Below are 19,445 nucleotides of genomic sequence, written 5' to 3' on the forward strand. Positions count from 1 at the left end.
ATGAAATTTGTTGAGACATGTCCCAAGTTACGTTTATCCCACCTTCCACTCAAATGCACTTTTCCAAATGAATGTCCCAGGCCAGAGATTTGTGGAAATGTCTTACCTTTTAACTCCAAGTGATATCTGACTGAACTGACCAGACTGAGTTATGGAGCAGAGCTCCAGCCTGCAGTCTGTCGGACCCTGGCTCCTGGCCAACTGACCGTCTGCCCCCCGGTGTGTGTGGGGGGGTGTGGAGTGACCTTTGATGTGGTCCTGACACCTTCCCCACAGCAGATGGGGAGTGTGTGGCCCTCTTCTCCCTCTCCAGGCTGTTGCGCCAGCAGTGGGACAGCAGCCCATTAAATATGCGTGGAACCAAAAAAGAATGGACAGCGAGCGTGGCCATTTATTCAGCTCGGACAAGGCTCATTAACCCACTGACGGGGAAGCAGGTCACGCTGATTTCCTTTACTTACGTTTCATATTTACTGCCTGTCAATCCCCCCCCCACACACACACACACACACAAACATACAAGAAACACACACACATACACACAAACATGAACACATACACACACATACATACATACATACAAACATGAACACATATATACACACATACAAACATGAACAGATACATACACTCGCAAACATACAAGAAACACACACACATAAGCATCCAAACATGAACACTTACACAATTGCCTAAATACAAACACATAGCCCACCCACCCCCCCACAACACACACACACACACACACACACACACTCGCATACATACACACACACTCGCATACATACACACACACACATGCATAGATACAAACACACACATACATGTACATACACACACACATATACATATTTACATACACACTTTACATACAAACACATATAAAAACAAGCTAAACTGTAACCACATATTTCTTGCATTCCAGTCTTTATGGGGACTTCTGAACTTAATGATAATTTTATACACCTTCGTGTTTTCCAATAAAAGTTGCAAGTCGAAGTATTTTTACATGTAGAAGGCAGCCAAAAATTTGGAAGCTAATTTTTGCGCGGTGAAAGAGAAAGAAATATCGTTTTCTTTCAGATTCTGGCAGTAGTTTGGAATAAAAGTCCATATATTGGCTTGGAAACTTCAATATTCTGAGACTAACATTTCAAATATGAATCAAATATGAAAAATGGAGAAATCGTCACAAATGGAAAATTGAAAAAAATTCAAGTAGGGATTCTTCAGCTGGGACTCTGAAGAGATTTTCTTGTTTTACACAGTGATTAGCTCTTTGTGATGAAAAGTACTGAAGTTAAACTCTCCCCAGACACTGAACGGCATATGGGAGACGTGCTGGACGTCCGACTGGGTGACGGGTGCCAGGGGACAGCAGCCGACAAGGCTGAAGTTGGCCTCTATTCATCTCTCAGTGAGGAGACTCTGGCATCTCTGGGGCCCACCGTGGCCCACTGAGGCTTCCCCCTCCCCTTTATTAACTCCCCCTACCAGCTCCCCCTCAACTCCACCAAAATCCCCTTCCCAACACCATCAGCAACTTTTTCAATATCCATCTCCCCTAAGTTTTCTACCATCACCGTCAACAATCCTCCTATAACCCCCTACACCTCCTCCCCCAGGACCTCCACCAATTACCGTAACACCACTAAACCCCAGCAACTTTTCCAATAATTTTCCCCAAACATGTCAAAGATTTAACCCCAAACACCCTAACTATTCCTTCAATATTCACAACACCAGTCCCCTCAATAAAATCCCAGTATACCATAACCCCCCCAACAACCCCAAACACTCCCCCAACTTCTCCACCATCACCCCCACCAACTCCTCCCTATAACAACCCCCTCCCTAAACCCAGGCCACCAGAACAAGGCAGTGCTATGCTGCTGATGCTGGGCTATCTGCAGATCTGTATGCAAATGTAAACAGGCAGGAAATGCAGAGCCGTTCAGACTCTTAAATTGTGATTGATGACAGTGACCTGCCTGTAGTAAGACTAAGGACCCTGAAAGCCAAGTTAAGTTAAAGTTAACACACAATGGCTTTAGGACAAGAACTTATATGATATGAAATAATTCACTTACATTAAGAGAGACAATGAGAAAAAACAACAGATTTCTCCAAAACTGGGGAAGAAACTGGGAGAAAGTGGAACTACGTACCTTTTACCTTGGTGAGACAGGAGTTTCAGCACCACATTGGCGTCAGATCTAAATAAAATCAAATGAATTTACTGAGGAAAGGAAATAGACAAAAAATATTCAAATTGCAAAATCAAATTAAGGAGCCGCCTGTGTGTTCAGAATATACACTTCATATGTTTATTCATGCATTCATCTCTTTACAGGCTTCACCCACTTCAGGCAATCACACACTCACATTCATCCAGTCACTCACACCGATAGACATTCCACCAACCAATGTTTTTTTTTTTTTTTTAAATTTGAGTGCCCGGAGGAAACCATTGCAGACACAGAGAGAACACACCACACTCTTCACAGAAAGTGACCGGAGGTGAAGCTGGAGCCCAGGACCCTGAGACCTTGGTGCTTATTTTTCATTTGGAAAATTACCAACCAGTTGTTTTGAACATCTGCACACATCCTCACCTTACGATGACCTTGTCCAGAAGATGGACAGATGTTGGACTGTGGTCGTTAATAGTTTTAGGGCATTTTTCCAGAGGGACGTTCAATTTTAACTATATTAGAAATGTAGGTGAATGTCAAGTTAGGCGTCTTGCCCAAGGACTCTCCTTATTGTAGCATGGTGGACATACTTACTCAAACAGGGAATCGAACCTGTGCCTTTTGAAGAGAAGGCAGTAGTATTACTCGCCACACTCCAGGAGTCCCTGAGATGAATGAGGAACAGAACGATGGCAAACACCCAGTTCCTTCTGATCAGCGATGGAATTGGCAATAAAATTGGGACGGGAGCTGGGCGATGTTTGTTTGTACCTGTTCTCAAATAAACTGTAAAAGCCAGTGTCCTGTTTGCTGCTGTAAAAGCAGCAGGTGGGAGGCAGGTGAGGGTGGAGCACACCTGTCACACACTTGACTTTACCTCAGGCGAGTAATGAATCATTCAGGACAGCGATATGCGGCTGAATGTCTAATGAAGAGGTGTGACTCTCAGACACAAACACAACAGGGGGCCGTGGAAGAGTGACACTGATTTCAAGTCTATTTGTTTATAATTATAATTGAGCACCTGCTAACGACAAGTTACTTTCAGTTTAATACAGAAACATAATCAGCTTTGTGTTTCTTAATAAAATGGACTTCAATAGACGCAGCGGCGTGGTGCTGTCACTGCCACAGAGCTTCAGGGTCTTGGGATTCTGGGTTCTTTTCTGACCTCAGATCACTGTTTGTAAGGAGTGGTGCGGTGTGTTCTCCCTGTATCTGTGTGGTTCCTTCCCACAAACCAAAAATATGTACAAGTGGGAAGTGCCACATTATTCACAGGTGTGTTTCTGTGCATGACTGGGTGAATGTGAGTGTGTGAAACTGTCCACAGGTGTGAGTGTGTGATGCCCTGTGATGAATTATACTTTGTCTAGTGTGTGTTCCTGCCTTGTGTCCAATGGTAAGCTATAGACACATCACAACCCTGAATGAAGTGGTTACAGAATATGAATGAATGCTGTTGTGTGTGTGCCCCCTATTGGAAGAAGTAATATCAAAAATTGTAATAAACTTCCAGATTCCATGCTTCATTTATCCCCATTGTGCTTTTAAACATGCAGTGCTATGTCCTCTGTAAACATGAGCAGGGCACCCACAACTTTACACACATTTTTAAAAGTGGTTTTAATGGGTAGAAGGGTTTAATGAGGGGGTGGGGAGTTGCAGCTCATGTCTGCATGGCTGTAAAATACTGAAGGATTGCAACAAAGTCAGCAGACATGCATTAATAAGCTCATTAATTAATCAATAGTCAGTGAATTATTTCCTCAGTCTTTGGGTAAGTGGTAGCTCTTAAAGAAACAATGCAAAAAGAGCCCTAAAGAAGAAAAGGCACCTGTTATTATTATGAAACATCAATCACCAGAGAACAATTGTCATCCTACAGTGAGAAAAAACACACAAATCCTCCTTTATTCCAGAAGAACTCCTTCCATTGGCTGCACTTCCCAGGGGAGGAGGCGGGAGGTGGAGGCGGAGGGAACTCAAAAAGGGCAATCAAGGAACCTGGAGCAAGGAGTGAAAGAGAGAGACCTAAGAAGGGGGCAAGGAGGCATCTCAAGGGACTGCTGGTCCCAGTTTGAATCCAGTTATCTTCAACGTACAGAATTTGTAAACAATTTTTATTTTATTTGGTTATTTTATACCGCCACATACAGTCAGGGCCTCCATCAAGAGGCCAGTAGATTACTTTCCAATGGCTGCCAATGGGAAACTTCTGAGCTGGACAGACATCAGCGTCCCCAAACAACCAGAGGCTTTTGCTCTTTCTGAACACCAGAGAGTGACCCGAAGTGACTCGCGAAGCTGGATGACCCCTGCCGGACACACATACACAACAGGTGGAATCCGCACAGGTCAGTATTTTCAACAACTATCAGTGCATGTTTGAAAAACATTAGTAACGTGCCTTAATATAGAACGTATTGAAGTGTAATTGTGAGGCAACAAAAATAAACAATAAACAACCATTATGACATCATAATAGTACCTTAAAATAGGTCTGGCATGTGATTGGCTTAAAGGGGAAATCCATTGATTTATCCACAGATTCTGAATCCTTGCAAAAATTATCTGTTGGGATGTAAACACAGTCATTGAGATTAGTGGTGTATAAAATGTTCTGTTCAAAGTGGTGATGAATGGAACCAGACGTCTAAAATGTTTACCATTCCTTAAAGCTACACATCAGGATACTATTACATGGCATGGTTATGTGAAAACACAGCCTGTTGTTTGAGACATTGTCTTAAAATAGTTTTGCAATAAAGTTTGTTGCCTAAAATGTACTTTTTTAAACTCTCAAATCTTATTTTTTCACACTAGCAATATTTCAACATTATCAACACAGAGCATAAACCACTCTAAATGATATTGTTTTCATAGTGATGATTGCATTAGATGACGAATTTTTGTAAAAAGGGAGGAAATTTTTTTCATTTGGGTTAAAAGAATTCAAACAATAAGATAATTACAGCTACTGGTTATGATTTTAGTTCAATCGATCAATAAAGTCAACATTTGTATAAGGTTTGCAAAGTGTCGATATGGCAATGCATGTTGGTGTTGAATTAGATCACAAGTTTTAGGAGTCTAGAACCCTCAATGACTGCTTGTATCGCTAATACAGAGAGCTGTAAACAGCATCAGCCAATCAAAGAACAGGAACTACAAACTGCATAGTAACAAATAGCTGATTGGATGTTATTTTAATATTATTTTAATTTTTCATCATTTTATATCTTTTTTTCACAGTTTTTAAATGTCATTTTATGAGTGAATATACATGTAAATTTTTTGTTTTCGTTTAAAAAATTGTTTAAAATAAAACAAATATTTTGATATATACAAATGTATGCAAAGTATTTTTAAATGCAGTTATTGATTATGGACTGAATTGAAACTGGAGAAATAAATAAACCTTAAAATGTGCCATGTGCCAAAATAAAAGTTTTTTTTTTCCATTTACATATTTTTTTCTGTTAAATATATATCTCTTAAATTATTTTGTGAAAATGTGCAATGTTGAGAAGTACGAAGGGCATTTCTCTTTATCCCATATCTTTGTTATCTCCTCCCCTCTCACAGTGTACACACACGCCCCTCTGGACGTCACTCTGGAGAAATGCCCTGGAAGCAACACCCCTGCAGCCACTGAGACAGACACTGCAGGAGACAAAGGGCCCGGGACCCAGCGGCCTCTGAGCGGCCCCCAGAGGCACCGAAGGGTTGCAGCAAATGCCCGGGAGAGGCGCAGGATGCACGGCTTGAATCGTGCCTTTGACAAGCTGAGGAGCGTCATCCCCTCCCTGGAGAATGAGAAGAAGCTGTCCAAGTACGATACGCTGCAGATGGCGCAGATCTACATAGCGGAGCTGTCCGATCTCCTTGAGGGCGTGGTCAGGTCAGAGTGTCGAGGTCAGAAGAGCCCTCACCGGTCCTTCCAAAGTGAGCGAGTTCGGACTTGCGCGATGGAGCCCCCTTCCTCAGCTCCCATGTGCCTCGCTAGAGACGGCGGCATCCCAGAAGGTCGTCTCCTCATCCTGTCAGCTCCTGCTGCACACTACAGCCCAGAAACCAAGGCAGAGGTCATGGTTTTGTCCAGCGCAAGCGATGGGGAATCGTCCCACTTCAGTGACGCTGAAGACGGCCAGTCAAAAGGGTGCTGACATCCAGGAGAGCTGAGAAAAAACGGAAAGCTGGGCCTACAGTACTGTAATGCAGGGAGGGGGGCTCAGTACATCATACAACAGCATTCCAATCTGTCTGTGTTTTAGTAGACGTTGAAAAACTGGACCAAATAGATGTTTAGTAGCTTTTTGTGAGTGATTGTTAGTATGTTAAAGGTGCAATCAGTCATTTGTATCACAAAAAAAATGGCAGACAATATAACATTTCTTTGATCTCACTAAATTATCTTGTTCATGCTGCATAGAGTGGGTCCTCTGCCATATTTCCAACAGGTTTAGTATAGAATCTCTAATGCAGAATTTATCCAGAGCACCAGGCACAGAAAAAAAGACTGATTGCACCTTTAAACCACAAAATGTTGCATTTTGATCTCTTATTTGTTTTGTTAACTTTGACCAGGCCCTGTAGCTGCACTTTATTGGCTGAGCACAGCCTGCATTTTGATTGACATTATTACATTCTGATCCTCGTCCGCCACAAATGAATCGACTGCTATTTATGTATGGGATTTGTGTTATTATTTTATTATTATAAACTCAAAATTCTTTAATAAAATCTAAGTTAATAGTATTTGCTGTTATAGTTTCTGTTTCAACAATATACATACACACCAAACAACCAGGGTCCAACTACACTCTTTATGGACATTCTACTGTGCAAAAGTCAGGGGCTGCAACATTTAATGTGCTTCTAATATCCAGCTTTGGAAGGTTCAGTCTTAAATATTGGTCACAGTTTCTGCTACCCAGAACTACTCAGAGTAATCCCAAATACTTTCATTGCTAAGCTAGCCTGCATGCTATATTGGGGCCCACATAGCTGAACACGGGCTATCTGGGTTCATGATGGACACAGGCCATTTTTGATATGTGCATTGGCTATTGGACCCGAGGTGGGCTGCCTATATGAGAAATGGCCAGCCCAGTGAGTCTCTTTATATTGGCCAACATAGGCCTATAGTGGGTTATTTTATTGAAGAGAAAAAAGTTTCCGGATGAGCTGGCCATTTAGAACTATGTTTTCAACCCATCCTGGTACCATCACTGACCCTTGAGGTCATTATGTGGGGCCAACATTTTACCAATGGATAAAATCTGCTGGTAACCGGTCGGGCTGTCCATGTGGAGCACACATGGTTGTGTTGGTTGGGAATTAGAAAAAGGCCCTGGTACCTGTATCTGAGGACTTGTTTCATATCTACTCTCTTATGGTTCCAAGCGAGCTGAGTAGGGACTAGCCTGTGATGTGTACACCTTGCAGAATGTTTATTGAATACTGAAGGTGAATACTGGATGAGTAAACAAAGCTTAAAATTACAGCTGCCATGTGTGGGGGGTGGTGCTAGTGAAAAAGCCACCAGGAACCATGGACCAAAAGAGAGTACAGTCAAGTAGAGTAGATACCACTTTAAGTTGTTTTATGTTGTTTTTCTGATGACGGTGATCTAGTCTGGTTCCCACATTCTCTATAACTTTGAATACATTTTTTTTAACTGCATAAACAAATGATTGTCTCTGCACAGTTTGTTAATATTTATTAGTTTTCACATATTCTCTATATCATATTTTGTTGACCCTAAGCACACTTATCAGAGAAGCCAGAGGTCAAGTGCTGAAGCTTCTTGGTTTATTAAAGTATATTATTTGTCCAACCATCTCTCGAACCCGGCTCATCCAACATTTCTTTTGAAATCAAGGGTATTAACTGGGAGTTTGCTCTCCTAAACTGTAAACCAAACTGTAAACCCTCCAGAGAACATAGAAACCCATTTCTGGAAAAGTCGGGACATTCTATAAAATGCATTAAAAAACATTCTCTTTCAATTTTCCAATGCTGTCACTGAACAGTTTAAAACTACTTTGTAAATATAAACAAATGTACAATTTGAAGCCTCCAACAAACTCCAAATTAATTAGTACAGAGACAAACTAAGATTGACATATACTACCATTAAGAAGATGTCTTCTTTATGGAAAGTTCATGGTTATTTCAGCAAGACAATGTCAGGCCTCACTCTAGAGGCAAACTGTTTCAGACAGAGAGTGTGAGCTTGACTGACCTCACTGTAGTTTAGATCTGTCTCCTATGGTACATCTTCAAGAGGAGAATCAGAGAAATGTGACCACAGATTCGAGCAGCTGAAATCTTGGATTGCAAGAACAATGTCTTTTTTGGAATGTGTTACAGGTGTTAAATAATAAATGTGTTTATAATTACAAAATACTATCAAGTTGTTCAGTGAAAACACCAGCAATATTATCATTGTGCATTGTCCTAAAAGTCTTTATTCTATAAATGAGATGTTCTTCCACTGCCCCACATGCCAATTTCAGAGGGAGTTATATCCACTTTGCCAACATATGGTAGTGTCCTTGTGAGTAAAAAGAGTGTAGAATCCAGATTATAAGAGCTTAAGTGACTATGCACTTCTTGGAATGTCACCTTTCTGGTTTATGTCAAAAATATAGGCCCGATCAGTGTCATACTGCGCAGATACTACTGACGTAGTATGAGGTCGAAAAATTGCTGGAAACTTCATTCAAACCTGTAACAGAGAGCATTGAAAGTGTCTCCAATATCAGGGTCCTACTCCAACATCATGTCACCACCAGTTCAATTCTGGATCTCGCAGTAATCCAAATCGTCCATCTCCATGTCCAGGTTGGCCAAATGATCCGAGCTCCCTCCAAACGGCCTTGGCGTGGTCCGGGTGAGGTCCTTGAAGAGGATGTTGGAGAGAGCTTGTTTGAAGTTGACAGGGATTTCTGAGGGATTGACAGTGTGGGGAACTGGGCTTGTACTGGCTTGATCTTGGCTCGCCTCTGTGCTGTCTTTGTCCTTGTATCTGTGTGGATGCACCACTATGCTATATACTCCCTCAGTGTTAGGAACGTCCTGCTGCACTATGGCCCCTTGATTCCAGTTGCAATAGTCTGCATCAGGGTCTTCAACACTTGCATATGGGTCTTTGGTTTCCTTCTCTGGGTCTTGATTCTTCCTGGGGATAGAGGGACTGTAGCTGGGGATCTCAGGTGGTCTGGGTATATCCGGAGATGTTGCTTGTTTGACCCTGGTCTTTAGGTGAGGTTTGATGGTGGCGTATATAACCTCTTCAGTGGTGCTTGTTGGAGGTTTGGATCTCGATGCAACTGCCGGAGGTCTGTCAACAACTGGTGGGGGTCTGACATCATCTGGTGGGGGTCGGACAACAACTGGTGGGGGTCGGACAACAACTGGTGGGGGTCGGACAACAACTGCCGGTGGTTTGACAAAAACTGACGGAGGTTTGACACTAGCTGCCGATGGCTTGGAGCTGAGGGGTGGAGGTTGTGGAGGTGTTGGAATTTGTGGCAGTGTTGGAGGAGCCGGCAGAGCTAGGTTTCTTCTTGGAAGCGCTGGACAAGGCTTACCCTGCATACCTCTGCTCGGAGAACCATGGACACCTCTCGGTCGGGCATCCTCTAGAGGTCTCTGTGGAAGCTGCTGGGCTGTCAAATCTTGCATCTGAGAGGTAGCTTTGGACAGCAGGTCTTGTACGCTCTGGTGCATGATTGCCTCCTCAATGGCCCTGTAGATGTGAGACCCATGCTTGGACAGGAAGGTGAAGTGACCCTCCCCTGTTTGACAGCGACGGCCTGCCTCAATACTGATCCCTTCCTGCAGATGAAACACAGCAAAACAGAAATATTAAGATTCTTAATATCTGTCTAATGCTGCTTCTGAAATCAAAACTATCATGATTTTTTAATAGAATATGAAACATGGCTGTGAGTATATGGCTGCATTTAGCAACACACGCATTAATGAGACCATGTCCTGATTCTGGCTGATTAGTTCTGGTTTCGAAACCCCAATCTAGCTCAACCTAATGAGAGGGGGTGGTTGACAATTTTTTTCCACTGACAGAACAGAGTATATTTCCTTTAGTAATACAAGGTCCCAGACAAACACTGTGACCTGCAAAGTCCCCCAGGGATCAGTCTTTGGCCCCCATCCTTTTCATTTTATATATACTCCTCCTTGGCCATGTCCTCAGCCGCTATTTTATTTCATTTCATTGCAATGCCCATGACCTACAACTTAAGACTTGACCCTCGACGTACCTTTCAAGCCCATTTCAAACACCTCAGCAAGATCTCAGAAATATTCCCAAACTTCATTCTACTCTTAAGTTATCAAACACTGAAATCTAGCTCATGCCTTTGTCTCATTCAAACTGGATTACTGCAATGTACTACTCACTGGGATTCGTAGCAAGAGTCTTTTAAGATAACAGTGATGCTTGGATCCTGGCGTGAGTGAAGAAATATGAACACATTACACCCATTCTCCATTCCCTTCACTGCCTTCCTGTTTCTACTAAGGCTGATTACAGGGTTTTCCTCCTCACTCACAAGTTTATCTATGCAATGCCCCTACCTACCTGAAAGAACTACTCACCCAGTTAACTTCATCGCGATCCTTTCACTCTAAGAACTCATATTTCCTTCCTGACTATCTTAGGGTACCACAGATAACTGAGGATTTTAAAAATAGACTTAGCAGACCTTATGATTCTTAATTAACCTGTTTGTTATTGCTAGTTTTTAAAAGCTTTATATTAGTATTTTATCTGTTATATTCCTTGACGTTACTTTGATAACGTACAGCTGAGTTCGAGACGTGTTTTACATGCCATGAGTCATGATATACTGTCCTGCTGATGAGCTGGGTGTTATATCCACAAACCACACAGTGTGTCAGGGGAGTATCACAGAGTCATATTTATATTTATATACATATACAAAACCACTATCCTGAAATGGATTAAGTGTAAGAGAAGATGATGGTATACACACACCACACAGCAGCAAAAACTGCAGACGAAGTGATTAGGTACTTTTTATTTAGAATACACACTTCCTCAAATCAATTTCGCAAGTTTACAGACTTTGTCTGCAGCAAATGTATCATGTTTGTTCATTGTAAGTGTTTATTTTACTAATGTCCATGTCTGATAGATCAAAAGTTTTTATAGGCTCACTTACCCTCCCTTCTAAGTTACATGGTATTGTTTCTGCAGTGCTGAGCCCAGAGTAGCAAGGGCAGATACTCTATTCTCCATATTACAGCTCAGTGAAGCATCACAATAATTTTGAAGCTGTAATTTTAAGATAAAAACACTACCCAGTGTTTCTTGAAATGCAGATTTACCTTTACAGACTTCATAATGGGTAGGGTGTAGGGATCAAGGCAGCTTACACAAAAACATGAGACACATCAATGAAAATATGTACAGTGTTATACATACCTTTATCTGACCAAATCTGCGGAGAAACCGGTATGGCCAGTTAAACACTGTTTGTCCAGTCTTGAGGTCCAGGAGACACAGGGACTCTTTCTCTGGGGACAGCAGATATGACCCAGACATGCGGCATCGGATGGCCGCCTCAGACATCTGCACAGTCACCTGGTATTGACCTGTGGTCACAATAAACAACCAGTAAGATTTCATATCTACGGGATGACTCATGCTAAATACACAAAAGTATGTAACCATGCAAAATGTGTAGACAATACCTAAATTAATAATTTCAGCTAGCAAATATATTACCCCTGAGGTTATGGTTTCCTTAACTGTCACTTCTCTTCTGCTAATGTGACCTACACTGTGTTATATACAGCAAGTTCATGAGTTCTCAACCACAAACTATACCAACAAGATGTTTTTAGAAACTTGGTCATCCAGCAGTTCAACTGAACTTCTGCTGCTCTTCTGGGAAGGCTTTAGACTAGATTTTGGACTGCTGTAAAGATTTGATGGCACTAGGCCATTAGAATGTTAGTTAGTGAAGTTAGGTGTAGATGCTGGATGATTAGTGACTTTGTACCCCTCTAACCAACACTGGGTCTTGGCCATTGTGACCTTTGGCCTATGTGTGTCATCCTATTTCATTTCAGAGTCAATTTGTCTCCACATTTGGTGCACCTTCTAATACCTGAACATTCATTATATATCACGTGATACATCAACTTAGGGGCAGCCTGGTGGTTAGGGAACTCGGTTTATAACCTGAAGATTGCCGGTTCAATCCCCAGAGCCGACTACTGTGTGTTTAATGTGTGTTTCACTGCACGGATTGGGTTAAATGTGGAAAACAAATTCCTCTGTGTGTAGTACAAAATTTGCCAGTTGTCATGAAAGCACGGAAAACCTGCATCATTTGTGCAGTTAGAGGGCGATATAACAACTTGCACAAATTAAACATTTTTAGAGAAGGTATGTTCTGACCCTAAACTGTGCACTAGGTCGGAATGAGGACGCGAGGTGACCTCTGATCTCCATCCGGTTTCTTAAGCTGAAGAAGCCGATTCAGCTTTTCTCAAACAACCACTTAGAGAAACCACCACACATCTGTTCCTATTATTTTGTGGGCATAAGACCCACAGACGATGACTCATATCACAAGAAGTGGTTGAGCTGTAGAGCTCCATTAAAACCCAGTGGTGACATCTTGTAAATGAATGTGTGTGAAGATCTATTTGAGTGGGTGTACAATTGATGAGACATTAGGATTGTTTCATATGATATCCATTTTTGTGGATTTTTAGTTTACTACATCATTTGAATACAGCACTGTGTGAACATTTTTAAGATGAATGGACCAATAGAAATGCTCCAAAGTTATGTGGAATATAATATTCCATTGAAATATAAGAAGGTTTTTTTTCCATTTCCTGTAAAGTTACTAATTTGATGACATAAGTTTTTTTTAATGTACAGTGACAATATAATGATATTGAACATAAATAAATATCATTAAGTAGTTTAGCAGCTAGTATCGCTGTCACACAGCTCCAGGGACCTGGAGGTTGTGGGTTCAAGTCCCTCTCCGGGTGACTGTCTGTGAGGAGCGTGGTGTGTTCTCCATGTGTATGAGTGGGTTTCCTCCGGGTGCTTCGGTTTCCTCCCACAGTCCAAAAGGACATGCTGGTAGGTGGATTGGTGACTCAAAGTGTCCCTAGGTGTTAGTGTGTGAGTGAATGTGTGAGTGTGTGTGTCGCCCTATGAAGGACTGGCGCCCCCTACAGGGTGTATTCCCGCCTTGCGCCCAGTGATTCTGGGTAGGTTCCGGACCCACCGCGACCCTGAACTGGATAAGCGCTTACAGATAACGAATGAATGAATGAGTGAAGTTTTCATTTAAATATTAAACTGAATCTAATTCTGAATAATAAAATGAAAAATATGACATTAATGAAACTTTAAAAATCACTACAATTTTTTTGTCTTTGCCAAATTTCCCCAATTATTATTCCACCAATCAGTGAGTCTCCCTGGATCACACACAGTGCCACCCACTGCCAGAGGGTGGGGTGTTTCCACTGAGACACACACATCCAACCCATTCGCTAACAAAATGCCACTGGAAGAAAATGCAAAGTGCCCAATATGCATCAGCTGAGAGACACCTGTGGAAACTAGCAGAGGGAGCAGAGAAATGGGGGAGAGGATGGACCATTCTCATCGTACCCACCCATAAAGTGAAGCCAGTTGTGCTCTCTAGGACTTCCAGCCTTAAATGAAGCCTAAAATGAAATAAGACTGTGGATAGTGTACACACGATTGACCACACAAGAGGCAAACTAATGTTAAGAAACATCCTTTAGCAAGAATCTGATAAGAATGAGGCAATGACTTGACAAGTGGACTAACTCAGGTCACCTCTAGTACTGACTGAAGCTTCTAAGTAATGTTCTTCTAGAATATTCACCAGTCTCTGACACACAGCAGCCATATGTTGCCCATCAGAATTACACACTATTTCTCTGAATCATTTTCACCTCCCTTACCCTGTTCTTCAATGGTCATGATGCACTCATACCAGCACAACACCCACTTTGCAACACTTTGCAGCGCTGAGAATAATCCACCACCCAAATCATACCTGCTCTGTGTTGGTCCTCTGAGGGGTCCTGATTGTTAAAAAACAGAATGAAAGATGGACTAATGTCTGTAATCGTAGAACTACCCTCCTTTAAAAGTTACATAGTGCTGTTTCTGCAATGCTGAGCCCAGAGTAGCAAAACCAAAAGCTCTGTTCTTTCTATTACAGCTCAGTAAAGCATTGCAATTATTTTGAAACTGTAAATTTAAGGTAAAAATACTACACTGTGTTCCTTTATGTCCAGTTTTCAAAACACTTGCCCTGTAGATTACTGCACTACTATTTAACCACAGAGAGAAGACTTAGCCAAAGGCATGGTCATGGAAGTAGGCGTGGTCATGCCTCACCTGGACTCCAGGTTGAATAGAGGTCATTCTCGGACATGGACCCACCGACGTTCTTCTGTGTTTTCTTTGAGTCGCTGCTCCCCTCGTTCTTCTGAGAAAGTAATTATAAGTGAGAGTTAAAATCAGTCTGCACAAGCATTTTCTCACTTCCCACACATTGTTTTTATTTCCCCCTGCGCCACAGCTTTATACACCTTGAGGCAACACTTGACATTGGGTGAACCTTGTGCATGTTCATTTTGGATGAAACAAGCTGTACCCAGCTTAATTCTTAATTCTTAGTTGAAGAAGCTGAACCCACAGAACAAGAATGATATCAAAAGACAGTTAAAAAAACGGTCTGCTCAAGCAATTCCTCTTTTCTCTTTCCTTTTGTTCTATCCCCTAAATGATATCAGCATCTTTTGAAGAGCAGCCAAGAGTGATCTTGTGCAAGCACACACAGAGATGTACAGATGAGATGTGGGTTATCAGCACTTCCTCATTCGGCAGCTTCAGTTGCTCTGCACTAACCCACCCTCCCCCCCCCCCCCCCCCCCCCATGTGAATTCATCATAACACCACCTCTCAGAAATTCAACTTCTTTTTTTTTTTTTATTAGCGCTTGTGAAATAGAATGTAAATAGCGGTGCTCATCTTATTGATCTGGGCCTGTCCTGACCCTTGTACTAATGTAGAATTGGGTCTGTTTACTTTAGGATTAAGTGTAACAGAAAGTTAGCTCTGCGACTAACACCAATGCTAATCCAGTTTAAAGAAACACTAGGAGGATTTTTCACCGTAATATTACAGCTTTTACAGCTATAAATCATTATGATGCTTCACTGAGCTGTAATGGGGAGAATAGGGCCTCTATCCTTGCTAATCCATGCTTAGCACTGCAGAAACTGCACTATGTAACTTTTGAAGGAGGGTAGGAACAGTGCTGTAAAAGCGAATTAAACACTGCAACTGTAGGGGTAGCCCAGGAGCAACAATGCCAAATCGAACCTAGGGCTTCTTTAACTGAAGCCATCGTGCCATCATCCACCGATATGGTGTTATTGTGACCTAATTCCATTGTGACCTCATCAGTTTGGAAAATCATTTGATGCCATTGTGACATAAAAATTATTTTGGAATTAATCTGAGTCCACTGTGACAGCTTTGGATTCTGAATTCATTTAATACAATTGACATCACTGGTTTTGGAACGTAATGATGCATCGTGATATCACTGGTTGAGAAATTCATTTGATGCTATTGTGACCTCGGTGTCAGTTTTGGAACCCTATTGATCCTATTGTGATAACACATCATAGGTTTTTGAATGCAACTGATTCCACTGTGACATCATTAGTGGAGAGCTCAGCCAAATGGAACTGATGTTATTGTGTTATCAGTTAAATTGCAGATCCCTCAGTGGCATTCATCTGATGCTAAAATTAATTTAGCACATTTAAATTTTAATTGATTTTCTTGTAAAACCATAATTAGAGCCTTCAGCAGAATTTAATTGATGCTACTATAATATCAATAGTTGTGGATTCCTTTGTGACATCAGTAGTAGAATTTAACCAATGCCTTTCTGACATCATCCATATGGGTTTTCAATGGAAGTCATTGTGACATCACTTCAGTACCGTTCAACTGACACTAATGTCATCATCTGCAAAATGGCAGCCATTTTAATTATTTCAAAAGGGATCCACAACTAGAATGAGCTTTTACCTGGAAAGCCAGTTGGCACAGGATGGGCACCCACTCATCCATTTTCGGTCCAGCCAGTGTGTAGGTGCGTTGGGTGGTGTTGAGGTAGAATGCAGAGCACTCGGTGGGGCAGGTCACCCCTGGAGCTGGAGTGATGCTCAAGCACTCCGCCAGACGGATCACCCTCTTATCGGCCTTCTTTAGCGCATCTGGCTTCAAGGGGGTTGTCAGACCCCCGTCCCGAAGATCGTACATTTCAACCCGACCAACCCCTGCGAGGCTGGGCTCAAACAGGACAACCCAGGTCTTCCGCCAGATTTTCTATAAGAATAATATTGGTAAATATTATGATGTTGATACAGAAAGGAGAGATGCACACACACTTTCTAAAGAGACAACATCTCTGCCCCTGGAGGTGGGGACTTTTATTTTGGACTCGATGCTATAAGTCACTGTGTCGAATGCCAAGTGCTGGCCAATGTGTTTCTGCATGCAGGGAGTTAACACACAAGTTTTTTAAGAATATTTAATCTTTTAATCAAATTTGTCCACAACTTCCTGTAGAGCCTAGCGACGTATTGGTGGTTATTCAGTACATTTAAATTATGCAGAAATAAGCATTAATCTCTCACGCTTTCTCCCGCTCTCATTTACATACACACAGCTCCTATTTCCATATTTGAGTCACGATCTGTGATGTAACATTAAATATCTCCATTAAATCTTCTTCATCCTGTTGCTTATCTTTACTCATCAAAGTCAGAGTTCCTAATACAAAAATAATCAAAATAATGTTATTATAAAGTAAAAAAAGATCGGATCCCTATCACACTACACATTTATCTCCGTGAAATAACAGAAATAAAAGGAAACATTTTTACTGTGATAGACACCACTAATGTGAATATAATTCCATTGTTCTAATATTACATTGACTCTTATTTTACATTTAAAAATCCATTATTAACAGCTTCTGTCTCATCTCTCATCAGCCCTGACCCTGACTAATGCTAATGTCCCAAAATGAGGCTGTTACTGACACAAAGGAGGAAAACAGACTCCACAATCAGGCATTTTCTCCAACAGCCATTATCTAACTTTAAACATGGCCACCCTGTGTGGAGGATCCGCTCTTCAGAGCTTTACCTGATTCATTCTGTGACTACAAATTCATTTGACACTTCATTTCGTGAGATTGGCTTCATAAGAAAATGTACATTCCAAAAACACTGTTTGAAATGGGAAATAAAAAGACCTTTAACTGTTGATTCAGACTTTCCACCCACTCTTCCACTCCAGCTACAGCTGAGAGATCCAAGGAAAGGAAGGGTTTTAAAGCTTTAATTCGACAACCTACGACATCAAACAGCCTGGTTCCGTAGCCTCTCCGCTGTGAACGCATAAGCTGGGGAACATCCAGCTCCACCCTCCCTCTCACATGCATCATTCATGGCCTTTAAACGCTCTAATGCAAATGGAGACTCCTCAGGTGCCCATAACATCCACAGCTTCCTTTCCCCCCTCATCAATAATGCAGTGTCTTAATATTACCCTGATGTGCACAAGTTCCCACGGATTGGCGTGAATAATTTAGGGGGGTTTAATTTGGATTGATGAAAAACTAGTGTACAACAGTGGAGCAGGCTCTACAGGACATGTAAACTCACACCAAACGTGGCAAAAAGTATTTGGACGCTCCATTTATGAAGGAGGAGGAAGAAGACGCTCTATTAATCCCCTTGGGGAAATTGAGACTCTACTTTTAACAACCTGTGGGAGTGAACACAAACACAGACAGACACTCAGGCAGAGGACCCACACACATCACTCACAGGCAGCCAGCTCCAAAGCTTGGTGCCCACTTTAGATGCAAGTGTTGGATGAAGAAAGCATTGTTCCTTCATTCAACAAAAAATAACGTAATATTAAGTAGTTTGAAAAAGGCAACCGAGAAGAATTTATCGGTCGCTATTTTTAAAACTTATTTGTACACCTATTAATTTGGAAGGAATGAACTTATCAGTTTTTTTTTATACACCGCAAAGCCGGTTGCGTAATGCCAAGTGTTGGCGGGAAAGGTGAAAAGGGCACTGCTGTTGGACATTAGATCAGTAGAAACAGGTGCTTTGAAGTGATGAATCTGTCCAAGATTTTACATGGACTTTTTACTTCTGGGCCCTAGTAAAATCTTTAGGGAAAGTAGGAGTGAGATGTGTGAATACAACCGCTAATGTCCCGTAGTATCTCCTGCACAGGTGCCACCCAATGCTTAAAGCACATGGACATTTCCTGCTGAGAGAATGTGTGAAAGGAAAACTCTGGGACATCTGCGGACCTGATACTTCAGAATTCATCAGTGATCAGTTGTACAGGGCTTCAGAAAACTGAAGCAGTCATAATAGAAAAGTCTACAAAGGCCTCTTCAAAAGTCCTTGCTCTATATATACAAAGCACACATCTTCAAAAATGCTATGTACAATTATTTATAAGGCAGGATAAACAATTCCACATGTTCTAACGTTAGCATTTGTTCAAAACGCTGACAGGAAAATTATTCCAGAAAACGTATGTGTGTTAATTTCCAAATATATTCTCAAGACTTCCCAATTTTTAGTTAGAATTCCAACGTCTAGTTCTTTTAATCAATATTTCATTAACTTGATTGGAAGTGAAGAAATTTAATTGAAATAAGTTTGGATTGCAACAAAAGCAGGAACCAAACTTGTGCTTGTCTATTATAAATGACTAAAAATAGTATGCATTTTTAACAGTTAAAAATGCACTTCGTCAACAAGCTGAATATTTGAGACTCAATTTGAAAATCATAAAACTTACTTTTCCAAATTTGAGCCCTTGTAGAAAAAGGGAGCCTTCTTTCACAACCACGTCCATAGCGCAGCTTCTCTCTTCGTCCTTCAGTCGTAATTCTAAATGACAGAGCATCAGTGTTTGTATAGAGAGAGAGAGAGAGAGAGAGAGAGAGAGAGAGAGAGAGAGAGAACCTGCAGCTCTGCGTCACACACAAGTGGTCAAAAGAGCTAGTCTGAGTTTCCGCTGAAGCTGGGCCTCTTACAGAGCATATGCATTGCGCCATA

The 19,445-nt window shown here is 41.5% G+C and overlaps 2 protein-coding genes across 3 annotated transcripts; one reads left to right on the forward strand and one right to left on the reverse strand.

Annotated features, from left to right (window-relative positions):
- The first annotated feature begins 4,356 nt into the window (after positions 1 to 4,356).
- atoh1b (atonal bHLH transcription factor 1b) lies at positions 4,357 to 6,535 on the forward strand. The gene is made up of 2 exons (XM_066642620.1): positions 4,357 to 4,552; positions 5,784 to 6,535. Exons 1-2 carry the CDS (start codon positions 4,393 to 4,395, stop codon positions 6,362 to 6,364), a joined length of 741 nt encoding a protein of 246 aa, XP_066498717.1. The 5' UTR covers positions 4,357 to 4,392; the 3' UTR covers positions 6,365 to 6,535.
- dok3 (docking protein 3) lies at positions 4,438 to 19,263 on the reverse strand. 2 transcript variants are annotated; one of them, XR_010795200.1, is made up of 7 exons: positions 19,186 to 19,263; positions 16,372 to 16,671; positions 14,662 to 14,752; positions 11,677 to 11,846; positions 8,446 to 10,043; positions 4,687 to 4,769; positions 4,438 to 4,513 (listed from the first exon to the last, which is right to left on the reverse strand). XR_010795200.1 is itself a non-coding variant. In XM_066642619.1 (5 exons), the coding sequence occupies exons 1-5, from the start codon at positions 19,240 to 19,242 to the stop codon at positions 9,000 to 9,002; spliced, it is 1,662 nt and encodes a 553-aa protein (XP_066498716.1). In that variant the 5' UTR covers positions 19,243 to 19,263; the 3' UTR covers positions 7,044 to 8,999. The 2 variants fall into 2 exon arrangements, 1 of the variants encoding a protein (XP_066498716.1); XM_066642619.1 differs by lacking the exons at positions 4,438 to 4,513; positions 4,687 to 4,769 and having other exon boundaries at positions 7,044 to 10,043.
- Positions 19,264 to 19,445: the final 182 nt, after the last annotated feature.

Source organism: Hoplias malabaricus, chromosome 13, assembly GCF_029633855.1.
Source record: "Hoplias malabaricus isolate fHopMal1 chromosome 13, fHopMal1.hap1, whole genome shotgun sequence".
Taxonomy (NCBI): domain Eukaryota; kingdom Metazoa; phylum Chordata; class Actinopteri; order Characiformes; family Erythrinidae; genus Hoplias; species Hoplias malabaricus.

What these genes read in the sequence shown, in the direction of transcription:
- atoh1b (XM_066642620.1), top strand. Translation starts at nt 4,393, where the DNA reads ATGGCTGCCAATGGGAAACTTCTGAGCTGGACAGACATCAGCGTCCCC. An exon ending in AACAGGTGGAATCCGCACAG is followed by an intron (nt 4,553 to 5,783) that starts GTCAGTATTTTC and finishes CCCCTCTCACAG; the next exon opens with TGTACACACACGCCCCTCTG.
- dok3 (XM_066642619.1), bottom strand. Translation starts at nt 19,242, where the DNA reads ATGGACGTGGTTGTGAAAGAAGGCTCCCTTTTTCTACAAGGGCTCAAA. An exon ending in CTATTCAACCTGGAGTCCAG is followed by an intron (nt 11,847 to 14,661) that starts GTGAGGCATGAC and finishes TTGTGACCACAG; the next exon opens with GTCAATACCAGGTGACTGTG. An exon ending in GCAGATTTGGTCAGATAAAG is followed by an intron (nt 10,044 to 11,676) that starts GTATGTATAACA and finishes TTTCATCTGCAG; the next exon opens with GAAGGGATCAGTATTGAGGC.